The 27,324-nt window shown below is 41.6% G+C and overlaps 1 protein-coding gene across 1 annotated transcript in view; it reads left to right on the top strand.

The window, feature by feature from the left end:
• Positions 1–8,415, top strand: part of SEL1L (SEL1L adaptor subunit of SYVN1 ubiquitin ligase) — a 43,521-nt gene extending 35,106 nt beyond the window's left edge. Inside the window, exons 19-21 of the mRNA XM_063118482.1 lie at positions 103–275; positions 1,131–1,259; positions 3,799–8,415. Of these exons, the coding sequence (XP_062974552.1) occupies positions 103–275; positions 1,131–1,259; positions 3,799–4,002 (506 nt within the window). The 3' untranslated portion in view covers positions 4,003–8,415. The remainder of the gene's footprint in view (positions 1–102; positions 276–1,130; positions 1,260–3,798) is intronic.
• Positions 8,416–27,324: the final 18,909 nt, after the last annotated feature.

Raw genomic sequence — 27,324 nt, 5'->3', positions numbered from 1 at the left:
AAATTCCTTCTACCATGAGTTATGGAGCATTTTGAAATGAGCTGAAAGGCATATGCAGTATAGCTCACCAGTCTTTTCATAGATGGTATTCTTTTGTAATAGGTTACACCGTTGCTAGACTGAAACTTGGAGATTATCATTTCTACGGTTTTGGCACTGAAGTTGATTATGAAACGGCATTTATTCACTACCGCCTGGCGACGGAACAACAACACAGTGCCCAAGCTATGTTCAACCTCGGGTACATGCATGAGAAAGGCCTTGGCATCAAGCAGGTAAGCACAGTTTGAGATACAGTTATTGGCAGTGTTCAGACAATCGCGACAGGGGAAGACGCCATTGTGCTTCTCCTCCTGCCCGCACACGTACTGCATGTGTGACCTCCATTTACATAACCCACCCTCCCAAGGTGCAGTGCAGGTTGGCATATTGTCCAAACCATGGCGTGCGACATGGTAAGGGTAGCATTGCTACCCACCCTAAAACCCACGATGTGCTGTAGAATTTGTAGGGTGGGTATGAAACCGCTGTGTGCCCAGTTCAGGCAACCTGCCAACCCGCACTGCATCACAGGGGATTATGCAAATAGAGATCACGCACGTCGCAAGGACGGGGAGAAGCCACGAAGTCTTCTTCCCCCATAGCGGTCGTCCAGATTTAGTCTGTAAGTTTGCTGCAGCATCCATCTTAGAAGGCTGTAGAAATCTGTTGCCTTCTACCAAGAATTTTCTGTAGGGATTTATAAATATCCCTTATATCCTACAGCTTTACCCTTTCTGAATAGAGACAAGGGATCCATTAAACAAAATTGCTTTAATTCTGGTGCTGATGGCCAGCAGCTGGTACTGATGGTCAACATCTAAAGTGATATTGGTGAAACCTCTGAAGATATTTGAAGACATAATTTCCAAAACTCCAGTTAACCTTTTCTCGTCCAGCACCTAGCAATATTGATAATGAGATGTACCTATCTGGAGCTCATTCATTGAAATCATTTTTGTGAAATAAATAGAATGGGGAGAGGGAAATAATCTCTCTGCTATTGTTTACAAGTCAGCATCGACAAGTTCAAATTAACTCCTTTTTCTTCTTTGACAAATAGATGTTAACGTATTGTATGTATATTGCAGGATATTCACCTTGCAAAACGCTTCTACGACATGGCAGCTGATGCCAGTCCCGATGCTCAAGTCCCTGTCTTCCTTGCGCTCTGCAAACTAGGAATTATTTATGCCCTCCAGTACATGCAAGAAACCAATGTAAGTAATGCAGAGGGAAACAATGATACAGGAAAAGAATTATAGTGAAGGTATCATAAAGGTGGTGCATTCCTAGTCACAATTATCCCTCTTCTCTATCTTCTATGTGACTGACTTGGTGGATGACTTGAAGTATAAATATATCATGTGAAACAACTTTGCAGTGCAGGAACATTGGTCCATAGATAGACCAGTTTCTGGTACTATTGGGCTTTCAGGCGAAAGTTTAATCTTTATTCCACTTCCATTGCAATGGTATTTATATTCCTTAATGCTTCTGATAGCTCACCCCCATTTCGCTAGAGAGAGAGACTATGCACAAAATTGACCAGTTGCGATACCTAGCACACCCTGGATTTGTAATTATTGATCATAAATTTTAGTGAGTAATCCAGCTTTTTTCCCCACAAGATCCATATTCTGGAGAGTCCTCTAAATTTGATGGATGCTATACTTCAGTATTGCTAAGCCTTGCAAGTTTTGTGTGATACAACATGCTTATCAATCAATTTATTGACGGCAACCAAATACAGGTTTTAGCCAATTACATAGACAAAAGTTATACACAGAGTATAAAAGTGTGTATTATAAAAAAGAATAGATAAAATGTTATAAAATGTTAAAACATACAAGCAGATGCAGCTAAAACTTTACTTCTTACTTGTCTAAGCTGAGCAGCCTTCACAGCAAATTTGGCTGTGTTAAACATTACAAACCTGTCTGTACTGGACAGTAGATATTTGACCTTATCCATATCACTGAGGGTAGGAATGCTTATCACACCACTGATCCTCTTTCCGTACCAAATCCCATTTCATACCAAGCAAGCAGAGGCCCTCATAGATCAAGCCAATAGTCCATCTAGTCCAGTGTTCTTCCACCACGGCCAACCAGACGCCTCCAGGAAATCCACAGCCAAATAATGAAGGCAGTAGTCCTCCCATGCTGTTGTCCCTCAACAACTGGTATTCAATGGCATATTTCCTCTGACAATGGATGCTCCATCATGGCTACTACCCAGATCTCTAAGGAGGCTGTATCTGAGGGGAAGAGGATGACAGAATAACACTGCTCTTTTCTGGTTTTCTTCCCATTGGATGAGAGCTCTGGCTTGGCTGACAAGAGCTTCTTTTCAAATAAGCTTCAATTGCTACTTTTTGGCCCCTTAGAAATGGCCTGCACAATTTTCTTGCATCCCAACCACATGTGATCATGGTTCTGGTAGTCACGAAGCAGAAAAGTATGCAGAAATGTCAAGCTGAAATTTAGACTATCTGCACTTCCATCCAAGCGTCCTTCATGGCAATCATTTTGAGATTTCCTCCTCTTGAAGATGTGCACAGGAGAAGTGCTCCTATGACTGAACAGAGTTACTGTTCTTCGTGGCTGCGTTCAGATGATTGCAGGGGTGAAAAAGCCCATGTGTACTAGTCGCGCAACTGCAATTTGCATAATTACCTACAATACAGCACAGATAGCTTCTCACCAGTCCCACAACCCCTACTGGAAGTGATGGGGTGTAGGTTTGGTAAGAAGCTAACCCTGCCACCTGCGAGCTGGGTTCAGATGATATGGAAACCTGTGAGTTTCATAGAATCATAGAATTTTGGAGTTAGAAGGGACCGCAAGGGTCATCTAGTCCAATCCACTGCAATGTGCAGGAACACCAATTAAATCATCCATGGGAGGTGGTTCTCCAGAGATGGAGAACCCACAGGTTCCATAGGTAGACTGTTCCACTGTTGTACAGATCTTACTGTCAGGAAGTTTTTCCTTATATTTAATTGAAATCTAGGTAGCTGTAATTTATACCCATTATTTTGGGTCCTAATTTCTGTAGCAATGGAAAATAGTTCTTGACCCTCCCATGCTGTTGTTCCTCAACAACTGGTATTCAGTGGCACGCTTCTTCTGACAATAGATGCTCCACATGGCTACTTCCAAGTTCTCTAAGTGAGGGAAGAGCTAACAGAATAACAATGCTTTTTTCCCCTGGTTTTCTTCCCATCACAACCATTTCATGTTTTTTGAATAATACATTTTGAAAACATTGAAATTTCTTTGTGTGGGTGTAGGATTTGGCTGGGGAGGGAGACCTTTGCTGTTCCATAGAATCAGTGAGGGAGGAAAAAGCTTACTTTCTTAAACAGACTGGAAGTGGGCATGTGCAGTGAAGGCCAAGTGAAGAAAAGCAGGCAGGCTGAAGAGTAGCACAGGCTGAGGAGATCATTTTAGTTCTTTAAAAATAAATCATGCAGTCTGATGCAGAGTGGAGCAGATAGCATGACATGCACCCATGAGCACCATATTGGAGACCCCAGAAATAAGGTATTAAAGGTAGAATTTCTATTATAGCCTGGGTTGTTCCACTGCAATATTGCTGTAGGTGGGTTACCGCAATAAACATGCTCTTGATTTGTTCATGTCGTAAGAGACAGGAAGTTGCTGAAATTGTGGACAACCTCAAGCATTGTGAAAACTGACTGTGTTTTTAATCTAGAGGGTTTTTTTAAAAAAAGAAATGTCTGTCTTTGTTTAGATCAAAGAGGTATTCTCACATCTTGACATGGACCAGCTTTTGGGACCGGAGTGGGACCTTTACCTGATGACCATCATTGCTTTGCTTTTGGGCACAGTTATAGCTTACCGGCAGAGGCAGCATCAGGCGATCCCCCGGCCTGCAGGGCCACGGCCCGCTGTGCCTCCTCAAGAGCCTCCCCCAGAACATCAGCCACCGCAATAGCAGAAGCATGCGTCTCAATGAAGTGAACTGGATTTTCCAGCTGGGACTGCTCGTGTGATGTTATGACACCCGATCAAATGGCCACATCTGCAAGAGAGACACACAAAAGTGTTGCATTCTGAAAGCCGTTTAGAACTCTGCCTTTTTTTCAGGGATTTGCAACTTTCTTCAAGATGGAGTTGAATGTTATTTCAGTGCCAATGAAATAACAAAACAGCTTTTTTTGTGAAACACAAGTGTGCTACTTCAAAAGTGATGCCTGCTGTATCCAGATTATTCAGTGCCCTTTTCAATTTGTCTCTTGATAGTTCAGATTTTTTTTTTCTGGTGGAAGTTGGCCCACAAAGGAAGGAAAGCATTGTGAGGCTTAATATAACAAAATCAGACCTTTGCCCTTCTAAGTAAAAGGCAGTCCTCCTTTCAGTGTGTGTTTGGCATTGTGAAAACTTGATTTCCTTTCCGGTTCTCCCAGTTGCTTCTAAAGCCATCTTAATCCCTTAATAGTATTTTTCATCTTTGAGCATTTGTTTGGATGCTTTAACTTGGATATACCAGTCATAAGAAGCAGATAAAGACTATGGGTAAATATGACTATGCTACTAATTCGCCACTGTCTGTACATATCCTCCCTAATTTGACATACTCTTTTCCTGGTAGCAGGGTTTAGAAATACAAGTTGCACTTGAAAATGAAAATAATAGTTTAACAAAACCCTCCAAACATGTTCACAGAATTTAGTTTTGCTTAAATGATGCACACTCAAGAGCCTGTCTGTAACTTGTAAGATTCCCCCCCTCCCCAAGTATGCAAGGTAGCTTGTTCAGTTTTCCTTCTTTAACTGTTCCATAAATTTGCCAAGATCAGCTGAACAGTGGGCTGGAAAAAGAACCAGTGTTAATTAACTTCAGAAGGCTTCCTCATGGCAGCCCTATTTTTTCCCAGTGGCATTTTCTTATGGGGTAGTGCTGGTTTCCTTTTCAGCCCATCATGATGCAGTTCGAATGAGCCGGATTATCTTAACTTGGTATCAATAGTTTGTTATTAACAGCAATCTACATATCTCTAAAATACATAAACTCCAGTTTTCTGTTGCATATGCCATCTGGGGTACAAAGCACCAAATCTGCATATACTAGACTGCTCTAAAGATATGGTTAATGACAGCCTCAAGATTTAGACTACACCAGTCTGAGAGTACAACTCTCTGGGCCAGTCATGATCTGGCTAGATCCGATTTGTAAATTCCCTGGGGAGGGTATGGATATAGTACCCCATGGCTAAGTTATAGTAGAAAACCTAATTCACTGAGTGTGCCATGCCATTAAATCAACCATAACATGTTCAAATCTGTAATATTAGTGTGGATTCTTTTTTAAAGTGATTACCCTGTTTACTTAAGTTGTTTCACAAAGTAAAGATACAAGGATAGCTTTCTGGCTAAAGACCAAAACAGAAATATTTCCCTTTTCTGCTACTATACTAGCAGTTATAGATGTCTGTTTCTAGAGCATTGTTATATAAGCTGTCAATACTCTTGAAAGCAACGTTGTATTTGAATGCTGCACGCAGCATATCTTTGAACACCAACAGCTTTTGTTAGTAGGTAAACATTTGATTTATACTTGGAGCAGCAAGGGCCTCTTTAAAATAGAGAGTGGGGGAGAAAGAAACTCTTCAGCTCTAAAAGGTAAGGATATTCTTGAGCAAGATTGCCTTACTATTAACTTGTCCTAGAATCTGTGGGATGGGCTTCTAGTAGCATCTGTGGGATGGGCTTCTGTGGCTTAATGACAGTATTATAAAAACAGATGACCTTGTGGGTAGTCTTAGAACTTTTCTTCAAAATGCACACACATTAGATACGGAGATATAAAAATCGCTTAATATGAATAAAAGGTTTCCAAAACTTTGACAAAAAGGAATGGCATTACTGAAATTCTACATATAAGCTTAAGTTCCAAGGAGCAATATGTGTATTGAGGAGAGATTTCTTTGACATTTCAGGAGCTCTCACAGCCCTAGAAGCAAGGCATTGCTCTAGCAACAACTTGCCTCTTCAGTGGTGATAGCTACAACTGTGAAAATGTTCAAGATTCCAGTTGCTTGCATGTATGCAACTTTTTTTAAGTGCTATAGAGTGAAATCCTTAATTTCAATGAAATATAAACTGTGATGCCATTGTCCTTGTTGCATTGAAATCAAACTTCACTTTCTCTGGATGATAGCTAGTAGCCACATTAGTTCTTCAGATTCAGAATTTTCATACATTTCCAAAGCCTTTCTCATCTGATTTTATGTTTAATTACGAATGTGGATATTTTTAAAGAATTGCTATTTGCACCCTCTCAAGACTTGTTTCCATTTATTAGAAGAACATAATGGTTGGCTCTGCCTGTTTAATCTCTACCTAATGATGTTGCAATCATAGTCCCCTTACCCACATCTGTACTAAACTGAAACACTTTGGGGAAATAAGTAAATCAATTTATTTCCCCACATTTAAATTACATTCCTGTTAAACATGCAAGATAAGCAATAATTGTGTTTTCTCTTGGGTTTTACCATTGCTTAATCTATTTAAATACTATACATTTGGATGTGATATAACTTACACCAGGTTACATGGAAAAACATCAAGCTAACTCAGGGATTTAAGGATGGCAAGTAGATCTTCTTTGTTACCTCCCTAAAATATAGTGTCTTTGAACATCCCCTCCTACTCAGAATAAACTTATTAAATTTTAAATTAAGGCTAGCACATACCAATATAAAATTGCTTGTGTTCAGCTGATGGTAGGAAAATAGGCGTTGGCTTTTTAAAAACTTTGCTGTGGGGTATGAAATCAGCAGAGACATGTTGGAAAAAATAGAGGGAAGGATGGGTTTAAATAACCTAAGCTAAATGGGCTACTTGACATGGATCAAATTCAAATTGTGATTCTACTTGTAAAGCATTTCCAGAGTAGAGATTGTGTAATTAAAAGTTGTCTTCATAAACCATAAAAAGTTGGGTATATTTATCCAAGATGGCTTAGAACATAAAGGACTTGGGTTAGGATTTGCTGAAACTACTCTATTTCTAATCAGTCTCTTTTCTGAAAGTTACCACTGTAGCAGATGTTGTGAACATGAAGAGCAGCATGTTTCAGAGAATATAATTATATACTGTTTGATGAATTTTGCTTACCGTGTTAGTAGTGCTATCCATATATATGCAAAAAATTGTCCTGAAACTTGCACATAGAGAAGTGACAGTGTTTGAGTGAAGGATTTACTCAACTCTTTACAAAAAATCACTAAACCAGGAATAAATATTTAAAATAACAGGATGTTTCCCCACAAATCTGTGTTGAGGCTCCTAGTTTCTGCCTTCCTCTTCTTGGTTGCTGTTACAGATGCATCATAATCTGTTATCCATAATGTGGTTGTGCGTGAAATATTTCATTCTGTGACTAACATCCTTAGGGGAATAAAGTAGGGTGGGGGAGCTGAGCTTGTCTTTAAGAGAGAATACTAGGTAATTAGTTGCTTTCCCTAGAGGGGATGAGAGAATTGAAGGAAAGTTCAAAGGTTTTTTGCCATGTTTTAACAAGCCAAACAAATGTACAGCACTCAATCCAACTAAAGATAGCCATTACTGTTGGGCCTAGTTTGGTTTTTATGTGACACTAGGTGGGTTAAACCAGTCCCCACTGTAACCAATGGAACAAACAAATTGTGACTGACGTCACGAGAATGAGCATGGTGTAAAAATAACAAATGGAGATCATGTGGGGTTTTGAGCGATTGGTGTTGTGCATAAATAGTCACTAACATTTGCATGTGCAATAGTAGAACATCTGTCATGTACCTGCAGGCCACAGATCCTTGATGTAACTGTCTGGTTCCAATTACTTCCGTGGAACTAAGGTTGAGATCCTGTGCACACTTGTCTGGGTGTATGCCGCAGTGAACATAACAAACCTTAATTCCAAGCAAATATACATAGGATCAGGCTGCTGGTGGCTGAATCTGGATTGGGGCCAGAACTTACACCCTGTTTAAAACCCACATGCCCCAGTTACAAAGATGGAAGGTTACTTCTACCAGTTATTTAATATTTTAAACTGAACATGATAAACAATGTTCCCATATTTTTTGTATGGTTTTGAAAGCTGCAAGTGAATGCATACATTTGGGAAAGGGCTAGCGAGAAGAGTCCTTTTGTCTCATGTTGGCCTGTCGCTACGAGTGTATAAGAGGTTTTGTAAATTTTCTTTTGTATTTAAGATGATGCAGTATAAAGGCTGGAAAAGTGTAATATAACTGTGTAAACAAATCCTGTTAATAGAAAGATGTACAGATTCATTTTGTACTATATCTTGTTGAATAAAGATGCCACTTTTGTGATTGGCCTGTAATGCTGTAAGAGAACTTGTTCCTTTCTGAAATTTAAAAAGAACCTGCATTTCTGACAAAACTGTGACCCACACAGCTGAGCTAATTTCCTCCTTCCAAATTTAGCACTGACTTTTCTTTTTGAGTGCCTAGCAGTGCAATTCAATACTTCACCTATTGGGTGGTGTAGAAAAGTAATAAATACATAGAATTCAAGTAATACACATAAGATTGAAGCCTTTACTCAGTTACCTGGGAGTAAATCTCATTTAACTCAGTGGGGCTTACTTTTTAGTAGATTTATACAGGATTGCACTGTTGAACTCATCATTTGGTGGGAGAGGGCAAGGGTGCATGTACCCTCGGTGTGCCTGATTCTTATGATTGCTTTCTCTCCTCTGAAGTGACTTTTTCCTTATTAATACGTTGAAGCTATGCTGATCCTCTAGGAAAGGTGGTGGCACAAAGAGCCTGATGGGCCCACAGTAATGTTTTTCCCTTGAAGATATATAAGGGGAAATGTACAAACAGTATTTGTTGCTCAATAAGAAGTAAAACTGATTTTGGCTCCCAGTGTTCCAGATAATGATTGAACAATATATTGAATATATTGTTTTATTTAAAAAAAAAATTATGTAAAAGATTTATAATTTGCCTTTTAGGGTAAACCTTTTTCAACATGTTAAACTATTTCTTATTTGCTGTTTTACAGCAACCTCCTCAGTTATACCATTGGTTCTATCACATAATTGTTGGCTTTAGGCTGGGTGCTAGATAAGTTAGGCTTGTTCCCAAGATGAGACAATTGCAAAAACAAAACAAAAACAAACAAGGAAGAAAGTGTAAGAACAATTCTGCCACCATGTCTTGTCTCTTGGTTTTAAAAATGAGACATTTCACTTACCTGAACGTAAACTATTATATAAATACATCATTGTATCCAATGAATGGTGTCTTTGCACTAGCAGAAAACACTTCTGCTTGTACAAGGGAGAACCAATCTCTCCTACCCACTGCAACCCCCTGTGCGTGCCAGCCCCCCCACCCCACCCCAGGTAAAACTACTTGAGGTTCAGGGAAGACCATATGAAACAGTGCGGGGGTAGAAAAGTGAGGACTGCTGTCAATAAGGGGGATTAGTGAAAAGTGTGAGCGGAAACACATTTTTCTAGTGCAAAGCGACCATTGGGTACAACCCATAATTTGCATGAACAATAATTAGGTGCTATTCACATCCACTTTATAATCTTGAGATGGAAATATTCTTCTGGTCCTTAAATATGGGTAGCCTTTGTAAGCTTTTGGAAAGGGATGTTCTGTGGCTTGCCAAGATTAACTATTCCTTTAGCCTTGCTGCCCAAAATTCAGCCACTGCTCTTCTAAAAGTGGGATAAAGTTCCAAAAAGTATTCTGTCTTGTTTTTTGAACAAATGTTAAACATAGGAAAAGGTTTTCTTCAGAGCAAACTTGATTGATCTGAGGCCTGTAGTCAAAATGATTTTTTGTTTATTTTCCCCACTGGTTTTAACAATTGCCTTTTAACTATTTAGGAACCCAGCTAGCACAGGCACAAAACCCAACCACTCCATTTGGTATCCATGCACTATTTTAGTTTGATTTAATGCTGTTAAGTTCCAGTAATAATACTTCGTGTTCATATAGTATTCTGCTGCCTGGTCATGTGCATCTTTTACTAAAAAATAAGGCCCACAGTTTGAGTAAGTGTGCAGCAGATTGCAGCCTTAAAGCATTCAAAGCACTTCACATATGTTTTCTTGTTGTAATCCTTGCAGCAACACCTATAAGGTGAAGCAATATTATCTTCATATTGCAGATATGGGGGGGAGGCTGAAAAGGAGTGGCTTGCCTATGGCAATGTAATCAGCTTGTCAGGACAGAGGCAAGATTTGAATCCAGGTCTTCTTGAGCCATAGCTCAGTCTCTACCAGCTCAAATAAAGAGATTGCAGAGTGTGCGTATGTGTGTTGTATAAATCAAAGACTTATGATTAGAAAAAGCACACTTTTCATAGAATCATAGGATAATAGAGTTGGAAGGGGCCTATAAGGCCATCAAGTCCAAACACCTGCTCAATGCAGGAATCTACCTTAAAGCATACCTGAAAGACGGCTGTCCAGATGCATCTTGAATGCCTCTAGGGTGAGAGAGCCCACTGGTTCCATTGATGTACCGCTGTAACAGGAAGTTTTCCTGATGTCCAGCCGGAATCTGGCATCCTGTAAGTTGAGCCCATTATTCTGTGTCCTGCACTCTGGGAGCATCGAGAAGAGTTCCTGGCCCACCTCTGTGGACAACCTTTTAAGTATTTGAAGAGTGCCCCTCAATCTCCCCACATCACACTGTTGGCTCACATTCAGCTTGTGATCTACAACAATTCCAAGATCCTTCTCGCTTGTAGTATTGCTGAGCCAAGTATCCCCCATCTTGTAACTGTGCATTTGATTTCTTTGTCCTAGGTGTAGAACTTGGCATTTTATCCCTATTAAATTTCACTCTGTTGTTTTCAGCCCAGCACTCTAGCCTATCAAGATCACTTTGAAGTTTGTTTCTGTCTTCCAGGGTATTAGCTATTCCACCCAATTTTGTGTCATCTGCAAATTTGATAAGCGTTCCCTGCACCTCCTCATCCAAATCATTAATAAAAATGTTGAAGAGCACTGGGCCCAGGACTGAGCCCTGCAGTTCCCCACTCCTTACCTCTTCCCAGTTTGAGAAGGTACCATTGATAAGCACTCTGAGTCCAGTTCTGTAGTCCACTTAATAGTTGTTCCATCTAGCCCATTTTTAGCTAGCTTGTTAATCAGAATATCATGGGGCACTTTGTCAAAAGCTTTGCTGAAGTCAAGATATATTATGTCTACAGCATTCCCACAGTCCACAAAAAATAAGATCAAAAAATAAGATCAGATTAGTCTGACAGGATTTGTTCTTGACAAATCCATGCTGGCTTCCAGTAATCACTGCATTGCTTTGAAGGTGTTTACAGATTGACTTCTTTATAATCTGCTCCAAAAAATTCCCAGGGATGGATGTCAGACTGAGTGGTCTGTAGTTCCCAGGTTCCTCCTTTTTGCCCTATTTGAAGATAGGGACAACGTTAGCCCTCCTCCAGTCGTCCGGCACTTCACCCGTCTTCCATGATTTCCCAAAGAAAATAGACAGTGATTCTGAGAGTTCCTCTGCCAGCTCCTTTATTACTCTAAGATGGAGTTCATTGGGCCCTGGAGATTTGAACTCATTCAAAGAAATTAGGTGCTCCTTGACCATTTTTTTAGCAATCTCAAACTGCAATCTTGCCCCTTCAGCTTGTACTTCACTTTTTCTAGCGGAGTCATAGACTCACTTTTTGGAGAAGACTGAGCCAAATTAGGAATTGAGCACTTCAGCCTTTGTCATCTGTTATCAATTTGCCATCCTCATTAAGCAGTTGAACCATCATTTCTTTCCTCTGTCTATTACTATTCATATATCTGAAGAAAGCCTTTTTATTGCTTTTAGCATCCCTTGCTAATCTCAGCTTATTCTCAGCTTTAGCCTTCCTGACACCATTTCGGCACTTCTGTGCTACCTGTCTGTACTCTTCTGTACTCTTTTGTTATTGAGCACTTTCAAGCCCTGTCAAAAATAACTTTTATTGGCATAAGATAGTACTGGAAGTGATAGCACAGTGTTTTAAAAAGCCAGCAAGGAAAGCAGCATTTATGTATGTAATTCTTCAAACCAGCAGAGGGAGCAGCCTTCCAATGCCGTACGTCTGCAGCTCTTAATATTGAGGCTTAATATTGACAAAACACTTTCTTGAAAGGAAGTTCCATTAATTTTACTGAGACTTCAACATAAGCCTGTTTTGATGTCAGGATTTCCCTCCTCTACTCATATGCTTTCCTTATCCATTTACAACGCTACTTTTCACCCTGTTGCGCAGGCATGTAGTCTTTCTCCTTTGTCCCCTTATTCAGGTGATGATTGTCAAGTCGTGTGACTTCTCCCTTTGCAAGATTAAAACAAGATCGCCTGTCCTTACTGTCCCCTCAGCAAAACCTCTGGTCTACGCCCTGGTCATCTCTCACCTAGCTATTGCCATCTTCTCTCTGATCTTCTGTTGTCTCATCTCAGTCTCCTCCTATCTATGTAGCCACTTTCTTTGATTGCTTGGCTCTCCTTAAATCCCTACACTGTCTTCTTGTCCTTCCCTGGACCCAGAAAAAGCTCCTTGTCCTTAAAGCCCTCCTTAGCCTTGGCCCCGTATCTCTCTAATACTCTGCTATCAGCCCCTTCCTGTGACCTTTTGCTCTCCAGCTCTGCTACCCTCAGTTGTCCAAAAGACTCCTCCTCCCTGAAAAGGCTCTACCCCACCTTCTATTCCTTGCTCTGCCAAATGCTTCGAGCTGCCTCCCAGAACACCTTCATAATGCCACCTTCCCTTGCTTCCTTCACATCACTACTTTAAAACTCAGCTTTTCTGTGAACCTTTCGACACAACCCCCTAGTTCTCATGTCTTACTGTAACTCTACTTGCTTCCATGTAGACGGCTCCTAGTGCTCCCAATCATTGTGCAGCTTCCTAGAAGGGGTGTGTGTGTGTGTGTGTAAAGCAGCTCTAGATTAACCTTTAAGCAATATAAGCATGTGCTTAGGGCACCAAGGGAAGGGGGGCACCACAGAGTACTGGTACTATAGCTGTAGCCATCTAATTTTTAAGGAATTCCAGATTAAAAATCGTTTTCAATAAATTTTTGCATTTGCATTTTCCCCTTATAACGGTTTTATTTTAAAAAATGCATAAAACAGTAATGAAAATTTGTATTTTTTCTGTTGCCCTAGTTATAAGTAAGTAATTGGCTTATATTGCCTGCTGCTATTTAATGTTAAATAAATGTAATGCAAAACAGTTTACATTTAATATAGTTGCGTGTTCTGGCGTGGGGGATGGCCTTGAAGAAAACTGTGTTTTTTTAATGTCTTATTTCACCTTCAGCACTTAATGAGTCTTAATGTCTTGCTGGCTAAGCAATGGAAGAGCCAAGGGGGGCACCACTATTGGGCTGTGCTGAGGGCATCAGCTGGCCTTATTCCGGCCCTGGTGGAAAGAATAAAGACGGAAGAAATAATGGGGAAACATGGGAGGGTTGCAAGTGGAAGATGACAGTATCTGGACCCCCAGTAAAATTCTGTGAATAAGGCAAGGTGGTTGCACAATAAAAGCCTTGTCTGGAAGCATCCACAGACCGTAACTAAGCTTAAGCACATATCACTGAAACGACTACATTCTGCTTCCCTGTTTAAACCCTTTCTCCACTTCCTCTGTTTGCCCTCTGTTGAATCTTTGATTATAAACTCCTTGGGGCTGTATGTGTTTTACACATAGGTGCTATATAAAAGAATAGCCATGAACTGTACTTTTTTATGCACCTTGGCCCAGGAAACTTTTAAAAGAGCAACTGTTTGAGCAATATCTCTTTTCTTTTATGTCTGTAAAACAGCATAATAAGAGAAAAATAAATATAACTGTCACACCGCTATTCTTGCTTTGTTTTGTAGCGATGTGGAGAATGCTGAGAAATAGTCCTATCCCCTCCACCCACTGTGCATATATGGTATACATTACTCACATATATACATTTTGTATGTGCAATATACATTAATTGCATATATATAAATCTACATTACTCACATATGCACAAGGTTGGTAAAGGGGGCAGGGCAGAAGGAGCAAGTCCATATGCATAGGGTAGAGAGAGAGACCCTCCGCCTGTCCTCCAGCAACACCATAACTACACACACATCTTTATTCATCCGGAGCGCTCTGTTTATCTGCCAGTCACTATGGGAGTTAGCTGCCATGATTCAATGCCTATTATCTCCTCCCCACAAAAGTAAATAAGCATAACAGTATAACCTTTAAACTTGAAATTTCTAATTAAATTTCAGGAAGGATTTGTTATAAATATTCACTTGGAGTATCTCATCCAATTCAGACAAATGCTTAGAATAAATATTGCCAGTTTGATTTTAGGGATGATGTATAAGATTGCAACAGAGGGCTATAGCCAATGTTACACTAATGGAATAATGACAAAAGTTGGTGGTGTTCCACTAGCAGTTGCAAAGCCGCTAGTAGAACAAGTAGCACAACTAGAACAGAAAAGCCCTGCTGGATCAGACCAAGGGTCCACCTCATCCATAGAAAGCCCACAAGCAGGACATGAGTGCAACAGCTCCCTCTTGCCCATGTTCCCCAACAACTGCCTCTGCATATAGCCTTCAAGACTAGTACTTGTTGATAATCTTATCCTCTATGCGTTTGTCCAATACCCTTTTAAAGCCATCCAAATGGACATATTGTGGTAGTTAAACAATGTGCTGTGTGAAGTAGTACTTCCTTTTATCTGTCCTGAATCTCCCACCAATCAGCTTCATGGGATAACCACGGGGGGGGGGGGGGGTCTAGTGCTATGAGAGAGAGAGAGTAATGTCTCCCAATACAGATCCCTGTGGGATCCCACTGTTTACACCCCTCCATTGGGAGAATTTACCATTTATTCCTACTCTCTGCTTTCTGTTCTTTATCAAGTTGCTGGTGCATAAGAGGGCCTCTCTTCTTGTTCCGTGACTGCGAAGGTTGCTCAAGAATCTTTTGTAAGGGACTTTGTCAAAAGTCTTTTGGAAGTCCAAGAAAACAATGTCTGTCCACATCTTTACTGACACTCTCAAAAATCCTTCAAAAGTGACATCCGAACGCAGCCATTGTTTTAATTTGTGTGTTGCATTCAAAACACATTAAGAAGAGCTATGCTGGATCTGACCAAGGAACCATCTATTCCAGTATTTTATTCAGACAGTGACCAACCAGCTGTCCACCAGGAACCCACAACTAGGACATGCTTTAGGTCAATTTGGGTTCGTATTTGTTTGTTTTTTCATTCTAGATTGATTTATGTTGATCCAAAGTTTCCCATATTGTTAGTTGATATTCATGACATATAGAATATTTGGGGAACTGAATTAATAAAAGTTGTTAGGATATATAGTGTTTAAAAATGTATGTGCAGCAGCATCCAGCCAAAACTGAGCACTTTCCAGTTGCATTTATTTCAAAAGGGAGAGTTAAGCACCTGCTTAAACCTCTTCCAGTGGAATCACTGGGACCGAAAGGTACTTAACTTTCGTTAGATTTTGTTGACAGATTATATGTTACTTTTTATCTGGCGTATGAGTTGAGTTTGGTTCTGCCTGGAGGAAAATTACACAGAAGGGAGTGGGATAAGATGAGAATGCAGAATGGAATGACATAATATGATCTCACTCTGCAGCTGTCTGCTTTTTCTGCCCCTTTGTTGAAGATTCCCTATCAAGGTTCATACAGGTTGCAGAGTACTCAAGTATGGTCCTAAGTAATAGTTATGTGAAATTTTTAAGAATTGGCAGGAAGCTGATCTCAAAAGTATTGCTACTTGGTCAGTCTTCCAGTATGAACAAGCACAAACAGACAGTGATTTAATGCTTTAAATGCATTTGCCTGAGAAGTGTTGGAGACAACATATAATTTTTTTAGCTTCCTGAAGTTGGACTGAGGACTTTCATGCTGGTATGCAAACAACAAGAAGGATTTAACAAGCAAATGGAAATGGAAATTCCAGCTAAAGCAGGTCACTGATAAAGTGACTTCACTCTTATCATGGAAGCTGTGAAATAACAGATTCACAAAGACAAGAACTATTTAATCCAGTGGTTTTTGAACTTAAAACCTTCAGGGATCTTTTTCCATGCTGCCTTGTATTTGATATTCATCCTCACCCACCACTGGGATGCAGTCCATGAGAGCGTCTCCAAAGTAGAATTTGGCTTTCAGGCTGAAAGAAGTTCTACATTCCTGCACTGGTGCAAGTAAGAACATAAGAAGAGCCATGCTGGAACTGACTAAGGGTCCATCTAGTCCAGCACTGTGTTCACACAGTGGCCAACCAGCTGTTGACCAGGACAAGATTTCAACAGCACCCTCCCACCTATGTTCTCCAGCAACTGATCTGCATAGGCATACTGCCTCTGATACTGGATGTAGCATACAGAGTTCCATCACACCTGGGGAGAAACACTGGCTACTATCGCTTCTCTGCTCCTGGTTTCATCACTCAGTTACTTCCTGTTTGAAAACAGAAAGTAAACAAGGAGCACAAGGCCCATTCAGTTGGGCGTTGTAATCACACTGCTTCTCCCATACACAGCAGGAGAGAGCAGCAACTTCCGGTTTTAAAAATATTTCGGACTTTTTCTGGTTTTTCTTGTGGCACAAGGAAGGCCGGAAGGGGCAGACGATGTCATGTGAGGGACCTGTGAAAAATCCATGAGTGCCCAGTAACGAGCATGCAATAAAACGCTTGTCGGATGGAGCCCAGAGTCTTCATGACCCGTAGCCGTGGATAGCCGTGGATCTCTGTACAGCACCATGTACATTGATGGTGCTATATAAATGAATAAATAATAAATAATAATAATAATAATAGCCTTCTCTGCCATGAATTTGCCCTATCCCCTTTTAAAGCCATCTAAATTGGTGGCCATCACCACATCTTGTGGTAGCGAATTCCATAGTTTGAATATGCACTGTGTGAAGAATTATTTTTATTTATCCTGAATCTACTTCATGGGGTGACCCAGGGTTCTAATATTACAGGAGAAGAAGAAAAATGTCTCCCTATCCACTTTCTCCACACTATGCATAATTTTGTACACTTCTATCATGTCCCTTATCAAGTATCCGTTACAAATACCAAATACAATGGCATTATGGTTCCTGGTGTTTTTTACACACTGTAACGTACCTCCTAATCTTAATTTGCTGCCGTATAATCATAGGTGGCCAAAGGATAAACATAAATTACTGTTCAATGTCTTACCAGGAGAGGGAGAAGTGTCTCTTCATTGGTGTTGCACAAGAACAGTGTGGGAATTCTGAGAATAAATTGCCTGCATTTTTCACATTAATGCTTTTCATTTTCATAGCAACACCACCTGCTTGTAATGCACAGAAGGGAAACTTTACAATGTGTTGGTGTTGCTGAAATATAAATAAAAATCATTCCCTAGAATGCTTTTTTAAAGGGCAAGACAGTGGGTAAATGGGTTACTTTGTAAGCAATGTTGAATTATTTTGGCCTGTGGGTAAATAATATTGTGCACTGCAGAGAATATAGAATCTTGCAATGACCAAGAAAAGTCAATATGTCTCTCTGCATTATGTAGGGTAACATACAAAGGAATATATTACAACACTAATGGGAGCACTTCAGATAATGGCGATAGAATAAAAAAAAATGTTTAAATTGGAGGTGGGGAGTATCCTTGCTCACATGGGTGTGCAAATCCCAGCTTTATTGCTACACTCTTTTGCTCATTGTCTTCAATAACTCTCAGGTCATGGTGTATGTGCTGTGAATTCCAAGCCTCTTACCCCAAGATGACACAAAAGTGAATTAGGGGCCATGGGTTATATAAAAGATCTCCCTTTGGTTTAAAATGCTGTCCACCTCTGAGGTCAACTCTACAGACTATGATTTTTTTGCAATTTTTACTTTGGTGTAGGAAGTTGTGTGTGTATTGTCATGCATCCTAAGTGAGCCCTAATCTGCTTTGTCATGTGTAAAGTAGCCCCAATTAACATCTTTATGATCTAAGATGAATCAAAAAAGAAAAACAACTAAGAAATGTATCGGGCCATTTCACACTTGACACTTCTTGACTCAGGTTTCTGGAAGTAAAGCTATCAATGTACATGCTCTGTAGCAAGATTAGGAGGGTCACAATGGAGGCTGGTGGCTTCGGTGTCAGTGGGATGGTGAATTTGCTCCAGGTTTTAGTTAGAACTAGTGCTGTGCCAAAAATTTCTCCCACTTTTTTTTTTTTGACCATTCACATTCAATCTGATAGAAAAGAAATTATCATGGGCGTGGTTCAGACTTCTTGTGGTTACCTTACTTATGAGATGGTTGAGGAGTGTGTGAGAGTGTCCTGTCTTTCACTGTACAATCATATTTCTGGCAGTCTGTAGCCTCCTTATTATTATTTATATAGCACCATCAGTGTACATGGTGCTTTACTTCACTTCACGCACTTCCAACCCAGGAGAAGACACCATGAATTTATTCCTCCCATAGGGCCTTTTCAGATCAGGAAGTCTAGGCAGCCTGAGAGACTTTAGAACAATGGTGAGATCTTTAGCAGAATACAGACATTACCCTCAGCCACCTCTCAGTGATTAGGTAGGGTCAAAAACACCACCAACACACATTCGAAATTAATTATCCAGTGACCTCAGAATGAGGCAGAAAAATGGAAGCCTCTTCCATGGGGGAAGAAAACTTTCAGGAAATTGAAGGATGCATAGCATTAGCTCCACCCTTTCCCTGGAGCTGAATAAAACACTGCCCTCCTCCTCACACCTGCTATAGGGCTTTCAGGGAAGGAGTGGTGATGCCAGCACCTGCATTAGAGACAAGATGTATCCTCAATCACCCCTCAGAAATGTAACATTTGGAAGACCCTGGGGAAGGTGCTGAACCTTGAAGAATGACAACTAAGAGCCGAGTCAACATTTCTCAGAATACACGTTCCACAGAAAAGTTCTGAAATTTCACTCCGGAGGCTCAGTTAAGGAATGTAGACTCACACATGGCATTTGAACATATTCATCCTGTTGTGGCCTCAGGGTGAAGCCCTGCTTCAGGCAGATGCTACGCTGTTATCCCACCATGGCATCTGCGGTATTGGAAGATGGCCAGCAAGGGTCTCTGGAGCAACCACCACCTGAAGGGCTGCATTGTGAGAAGGGTGTCCCAGGAGCAGGTGATCTTCTGGGACACCTTTCCCCTGCCTGGCTCTGAGGAAGGACCCTCTCGATGCCCGTCTTTTTGGCTGGGCATGCTCTCTGAAGAGCCGTGCTGGGTGTTTCCTCTCACCGTCTAGTATGTATGTATGTATGTATGTATTTATTTATTTATTACATTTCTATACCGCCCAATAGCCGGAGCTCTCTGGGCGGTTCACAAATGGTAATGGTAATAATGGTAGTGCTGGTAAGGAGAAATGGGGGTATGATGCAGTAAAAGTAAGGGGTGGGGGACATAATGTGGCAAGGGGGTGAGGTGGTAAAAGAAAGGAGTGGGTGGCAAGACACAGCAGCAAGGAGAAGTTGGAGGCATAACACAGGGTTGGGGGTCACAATGTGATGGCGCATGTGCAACGACACCTCAGGTGGCTGGAGAGCTTGTGTCAGGGCTGTATTGTGTTACCTTTGCCTCTCTTCCTTTGCCAAGCCCGTTTCCCTTTTGTAGAACCTTTTGGCTGTATTTTCTCCTTGTATTGTCCCCCCTTTAACTTTTTGTCCTCTTCTCCGGCTCTGTCCAAGAACAAATTGTTCATGGGGTTGCTGTGACAAGAAGCAGGGCAGGGCCTTTATCAATTGCCCCAAGGGCTTTAGACTGAACTTCTCTTTGAGGTTAGTAACTCCCCCTTCACAAAGGTGTCCACAAGATCCTTTACATTTGGCCTTTAGTTCAGCTGGCTAGTTTGCTGTTGAATAGTTTGCTTATTTTTGTTACTTGGGCAGAGAGAATTGCTTTGGGGAGTGGGGTCGTTTTAGTTCAATGCCTTGAGCATGTGGAAGGACAGGTAACGTGATTTTTTTTAAAACAACAACAACTATTACATTGTATTTAATTATAACTAATGATTTAATAATACATTAATATATTGTGATGATGATGATGATGATGATGAAGCAGAAGAAGCAGCAGCTGTTTCCGCTTCTCCTTGGAAGAGATACCGGTGGGGTTTTAAACATCTTATTGGCTTATGTTACTCTGTAAAGTGTTGTACACATGGACAGTGCAGTATTAATGGTGATGGACCGCGCCTGGTTGTTTCAAATAAGAACCCGAGAGCTGCTGGTTTAGACGCTCAGCTACTGAAACTTGAAGAACGACGGATGAATATCGTGGCAACCGCTGTCAACCCGTCAGCATCTCCGCGCATGGGATGGGTGGGGAAAAGGAGGACCCACCCTTGCACGATCTGCCACACCCTCCTTCTTCTCCAGCCAATCCCTGCTCTCTTCAGCTCCCCTCCGGCTCAGGATACTGCCCAATCGAGATGCTCCCTTTGCCCTGGTTCCTTCCTCCAAAGGGAAGGAGGAGAGAGCTGGGGAAACCCTCTCTCTTTGAAGGAGAGGCTGCTCTCCGGTGCCTTCGCCTCGGCTGCCTGCCGCTGCTGAACTTTCCTATTGGGGTTTAAATGATCGCCGCCAGCCGCCCTTCCGCCTGGAGAGAGACACACTGCACGCGGTTGCCCAGGTAATCTGATCTCTGTTTACACCACGTTTATATCTCTGCTCGCTGCTCCTCTCAGCCGAACGAGGCAGGTGGAGGGCAGAGCAGGGCAGCCAGCCAGCCAGCCTCGTGCGTCCTTCCCAATTTGCTCGACAACCGCGACATTGCAGGTGAGGGTGCCTCGCCTCTCTGTAGAGCAAACATGGCACACGGTCAGATTCTCGTATGGGCTGCGAGGGGTTAACCTGGCTTTGGGCTGCACATAGTACTATGCACAACCCAATCTATGACACTGGCCAGGGAAATGGACCGCGCTTAGCATATTGGCAAAGCGTGGACTCCTCCCAGCTAAACAAAGACCAGATACTAGCGCCTTCAGTCATTGAACTGGGTTTGCCGCTGGTTAGGGTGGGGTAGAGGTGAAGGAAAGGGCATCGTATTATAGGAGGGATGTGTGTGTCCCCGTTTGCTAAAATAATTCCCTGGGAATCAAACTCGGAAAGGCAGCGGGGGCGGGGGATCGATAATCGCCTACCTTCTCCCCACAGGGCGAGAGCAGTGCTTTTGTGTACACTGTACAGTAAGCGTGTGTGTGTGTTTGTTTTCCCTGAGGACGGCTCCCAGACTAGAGATCGAATGTTTTGAACTCCCACCCAAATTGTCCTACTTTACAGGGCAATTCTATACACGTCTAGGCAGCAGTAAGTCCCACTGCGTCCAGTGGTGCCTACTGCAGGTCATTGGGCGTGGGATTGGAGCCTTATTTGCCCTCTGTCGCTCCGAATTATGGCACTTTCCAGCGCTCCTTTCTTGGATCTGTTCTCGACCGGTTAACACCTACCTGTTTAAAAAGGGAACGGTTATTTCTATCAGTTGTGTCCCTAACCTCTCTGTCTCTTTCTCTCTTTCATTCTTTCGGAAATTTATTATCTCCCCAGACAACAGCAAGCCACGAGACTGTGTGAGGAGGAAGGGCTTCAGCCAATGCAAAATCAATATAAGTGTTGAAATTGCTGCCCTTCGCTTCTCAATGCATTTGTTACTTACTCCTACTTTTAACACCCTAGAACAATCCAATGTGCATATTCAGGTTTTAGATGGTGTTCCGGAGGTTAAGAAAAGTGAAAGGGCAATTTATTCCTTAGGCTGTCTTGGTTCTGTTTTGCACTAAGGTTTAGAAATGTACCTAACAGGCAAACCAAATAGCAGTGGTAAAAATGAAATACAGTACATTTGTGTGTTAAAATGGTTGTTGCCTTGACTGATGTAGAACTCCCATTAAGCAGAATGGGAAACTGTTCTGACGCATGGCATTTTGCTGCCTGAGGCACAGCAGTAAATGTGTGTGTGTGTGTGTGCGTGTACGCGCGTGCGCGCATGCACACACATGTCTAAGGTGCTTCTGCAACTGGTCTTTTTTCTCATTCTTATATAGGCTAGGATCTGTCCTGAATAAGAGCAATGCACCTGAATTATGTGGGAAACAGTGAGCAATGTAACTTTTCCCACATAGATCTGTGAGCACTGAAAGGTCCTAGATTTTTATTGAGTTCTGTTCGTAAAATTGACTCCGGAAAAGTTTATAAGAAATTCTCCCATGATGTATTCACACCTGTAGCCTATCTGACCCCTGGCAGCAAGAAGGGATAGGTTTTTGTTTCTACTTGTGGTTATGGGGAAACTGTTTCCCCAATCACAAGCCTGTAGTGCAGTTTCAAAACCATGCTTTTATTTAAATGTGGGAGCATAAGAAGAACCCTGTTGGATCAGACCAAAGGTGTTCTAGTATCTTGTCTCCCACAACTCTGCAAGTTTAGTCTCAGCTGTTCACACAGGCCAACCAAATGCCAGTGAGACACCCACAAGCAGGGCATGAAGGCTACTGGTTCTCCTCTGCTGGTGCTCAGTTGTATGCTGCCTCTGATCATGATGATTATATATAGCCAACTTGGGTAGTCATTGATAGATCTATCCTCCATGTATTTATCTAATCCTCTTTTAAAGCCATTTAAGCTAGTGGTCATCACCACATCCTGTGTCAAAGAAGTCCATACCTTTTGGACAGGCCCTATGGATTAGGTAGTGTGAGGCCTCTGCCTCAGGCAGTGGATGCTATGGGGAAGGGAACAGCAGTGAGGTGTTGAAGGAGAGGATTCTGGGAGTACCTGGTCTCCCACGCACCTTCAAATTTAACCTTCTGTCCTTGTGTGCATTGTCCCATTGCCAGGACTGAAGTAAGATTCAACTGCCAGTCCAGACAGCTTCTGTGTAGATTGGGGTGGGGTGTCACCTTGTCCACCTCAGGCAGAAAAATGTTTTGTTCTAGACCTAGTTCTACTAACACAAACCCAATACTACATAACCCTTTCCAAAATTGAGGCATGAGGGAGAAATGCATCCCTTTGGTTATTTGAGCCTACTCATAAGTCCGTGCAATGTGGAATGTCCATTTTCATCCCAAGTGGACAGTGTTCTGGGAAAGTTGCTGCTGATCTTGTTTTCAGAGGACTATCTTCAGCTCTGGGCATCAGCTGTCCATCCCAACAATTTGAAAAGGGCAAGAGAGAGGGGCCCAGTCTAGAATGCTGGTAGCTTTTCCAAAATCTGATGGCCATTTCTGACACAACAATATTTCAACTCCAGGAGAAAGGCAGCTCCTCAGCAGACCCCACTTCAGCACTCTCAAGGGGGGAAATACACACACACACAGAGACCCTTCTCTTATCTGTCTTCACCAGTCTTCCCACCATTCTCCCCTCCTCAACATGAGGGAGGCAGCCAGGCCTACCCATTCCTGTTGCTAGGCAACAGCTCACAGAGACTCTCAACACAACATTCCCCCACCCAGATGGCAGCGTTCTTGGGCCGATCAGATCTTAAAATCGTATGCACACATATGTGCATTACAAAATCAATTTAAAGCATAAACCCTCTTATCCACAAAATAGTACACTAAAGGATATACATGGGGGACTTCATTAGTGCAGTAACTTCACCATAGGTGTGTGGGACCCATATAAAACTTTCTTCAACGTAGTATTTGTGATGTGGGGAAATTACTTTTTTTAGGGGGTAGTCCTCAAAACAGCAATATATTCTTGCTTGAAAAAATGCAACCCCCCACTTGCACCAAGCTGACATGTTGGTTGCAATAGTAAGTACTATGTGAGAGCCAGTGTAGTAGTGTAGTGGCTAGAGCAGAGCTTTCCAAAGTTTTCATGTTGGTGACACACTTTTTAGACATACATCATTTCGCGACACAGTAATTCAGTTTTACTAGCAAAACGGAGGTTAAACTAACCTCTTGTAAGAGATACGGACACATACATAAATTGTAATACGTTCGCACGACACACTAACGTGTCACGATACACAGTTTGGAAAGCTCTGCAGCTAGAGTGTTAGACTGGGAGTCGGGAGATCTGGGTTCTAGTTCCCACTCAGCCATGAAAGCTCACTGGGTGACTTTGGCCCCTTCCAGCTCTGTGATTCTCAGCCCAGCCTACCTCACAGAGTTGTTGTGAGGATAAAAATGGAGGGGAGTAGGATTATGTATGCCGTCTTGGGTTTCTTGGAAGAAAAAAGGCAGGATATAAATGTAATAAATAAATAAATAAATAAATAAATAAATAAATGTACTATGTGAGTACTTGCCCTGCTGGTTTAGTTTTGATCATTTTAATCGTTTGATGACGAGTTGGGAGAAAATCTTACTACCCATCAATTGTAAGTGTGTGGTCACGTGTTTACTACCTGAGAGCTTTATGTAAGAATCTTTATGGTTGCTTGTTTTTCCATTCCTACCTAGCAAAGATAAAATTCTAGATCAAGGACTGGTAGAAAATAATTGATTATGTAACTGTGAGCCAGTTTTTCTATTAACAGATTGTCTGGCTCAAGTGCTTTCTTCTCTTCTCCTATCACCTGATGGATTGTGCCACATGAGCCACTTTTTCAGCTACAGCAGACTTTATGGAATACAGTTTTGCACACATATATTTTATAATAGCAGAGTTTTTAGAAGCTTCCGCCTATTTGCTATGTAAGATTGAAGACAATTGTTGAGTGTGGGGAGGCTCACGTACTCCTTCTTTCTTGGTTATTACTAGAACTGCCTTTTTTTCCCACTTGCGAGAGAAATGGCCAGGCCTCGTATAAAGAAAATAATTTCTCCTGAGTTGAAATTAAATGAAAGAATGAGTCATGAGGCGAATACTGAGAGCACTACCATTGAGAGAGATCATTAGTGTGGAAAGATGTGGCTCTCTAAGAACTGCAACTACCTTTTCCTACACATTTTGAATCCGTGATGTTCATTTCTCCCTCCTAGCTTCCTAACCACTGTGAGTTACTAACACCAGTGAAAGAATTAATGGCAGATTCTGGCTTCATGATGTGCAGATACCACTACACAGTATTTGGTGTTGCAGCCTAATGATATACAATTCCTTTTGTGATGAAGGGGGAAACTAGGTTATATTGCAACCTTGCCTGTTATCTCAGTGGCAGGACAAAAAAAAAGACGCAAAGAGAGGATACAGTTTCCCTCAGAGGGGAGAAAGTTTGGTCTGCCAAGAGAACTGAAATAGGAATATGAAACACAAATTCTCATTCAAGTTTATACAAATGTTACAGGGGGAGGACAAGCCCAGGGCCTTCTACTATGTTTTGCCATGTGAATAACTGCTATGCCCCATTGCTGTGTGATCCACCGTTCACATTTACAAACAAGGTTGGTTTGTGTGGATCTCCAGAATCTACAGAGATGACTTTTTCTAGAGCCTCAACAAACCTGCCGTGTCTTTCCAGAGTGCAGACAGCTCAAAAACCATCTTTGCATTTCCAGTGCAGTTATGTAACAGGAAAATACTTTGCACACATAAATAATGCAGCATTAGTGTTAAATACTGAAGCTCAATGAGTAATGTTTCAAGCTGATTCTATCCATAACTGGATTATATTCTTAATGACCCAAGCAATCGAATGTCCTGCCACTTCTCTGGTGAGGCGATTTCACAGGAGAACTTAGCTTGCAGTGATGCCATGTGTTTGGATTCCCCTCCGGTTTGTTAGAGCCACAATTCTAAACGCACAGTGGGGCCGAATTCTCAATAAATATGCTATAAGTGTCTTATGAAACATGATATTTCATTTTGGTGGTCAATGAACCCCTTGGAAACACAACAAGGAATCTTGTGGCACCTTGAAGGCCCATAATATATTCTGCCATAATGTAGCCTATAAACTGCTACTTCATCAGGTGCATCTGATCTTTACTAGGTCTCTCAACTCTCATTGTGAAGCTCAAATGTATCATGGCAGAATCCTGAACTTCAGTTTCAGGACATATACAGAGCTGTCAACAACAACCTCTTCCAAAGTGTGGTCTGTGTTGTATTCTTTTAGTGTAGTAATGCTGTCTCTTATTTTAATACTTGGGTAGCTTTGGGAAGACTTTAAATAGCAAGCTGGGCACAGATACATGCCCCTACGTCATTTCCCACTGAGATGTTACAGTAGACAAACTTAGATTTGCCTTTGTACAGCTAAATGGAAGTTGCAGGATTTGGAGTGTGTTGGACCTCAAGAAAGCTAAAAAGAGCTAAACATTTACATGACAGGTATATCGGTGTTGCACTGTTTCCTGCAGTCAATAAAACTGATCATCCTGGTTGCCCTCCTCTGAACACTTTTAAATCTGGTCACCCTAGTATAGCTCCTGCAGCTTTAACTGTTGTGATGAAAAGGAAATTTCCCCATATATACAAATGCCACCTGCTGAAATTCCCTTTTCTATGCAACCATTAAAGATACAGGAGCCCTGTCTTGTATCCTACTTTAGGCATCAGAATGTCTTGGGACCTCTGTGAGAGACTCAGGAGAACGTTAGTACTGCAGTGTGAACCTTGGATTGAGTTGGATCTCATTGTTTACAAAGGAGGAAGAATTATCCCCTAAGTATTACTCTTCCTCTTACGCAAGTCTTATCTGCCACCCAACCCTATGAGCTACTGGTTGGCCCTATGACTCACAGGGTCATTAGGGTCTTGCTCATATGTTATGAGTCGACTTTGTGGTTAGGTACTGCTCCACTAGCCTATTTCAGGCACAAAGAGCTGTTTTCATTGTGCGGATGAAATAGCCAGCCTTTGTTTAGGCATTACTAACAGGAACACAGAGAGTGCAACTCAGATGCTCTGTACCCGGTCACACTTCATGCTCACTTCAGCCTGGAAGCAATGTGGAATTATATAAGAGTTCAGTAGTAACAAATCAACCTGCCCAACTGCCCAGCAGAATTTTCTTGTCCCCCTCCACCTTAAACTCTCGGCCTTGAACAATTTTATTTTTTTATTATGGGAGGGATATGTATGGTATGAGCCTTTTATGGGAGTAGAAAGGGGGGAAATAACATTGTCAAACTTGAGGGGGAAACCATTTTAAATTAGCAACAACCCATCTTCCTGTCTCCTGTCAGAGGTTTTTGTGGATACTTAAAGCAAAGAAAATGACAGCGTGTGGGGAAGTTTTCTTTTAGGCTCCGTAGGTTTGTGAAACTCTAGATGAAATGTTTTGCTTCATGTCCTGCCCTGTTCAGATT

Source organism: Elgaria multicarinata, chromosome 2 (genome assembly GCF_023053635.1).
Source record: "Elgaria multicarinata webbii isolate HBS135686 ecotype San Diego chromosome 2, rElgMul1.1.pri, whole genome shotgun sequence".
Lineage (NCBI taxonomy): Eukaryota > Metazoa > Chordata > Lepidosauria > Squamata > Anguidae > Elgaria > Elgaria multicarinata.
This window is presented reverse-complemented; position numbering and strand designations above follow the sequence as displayed.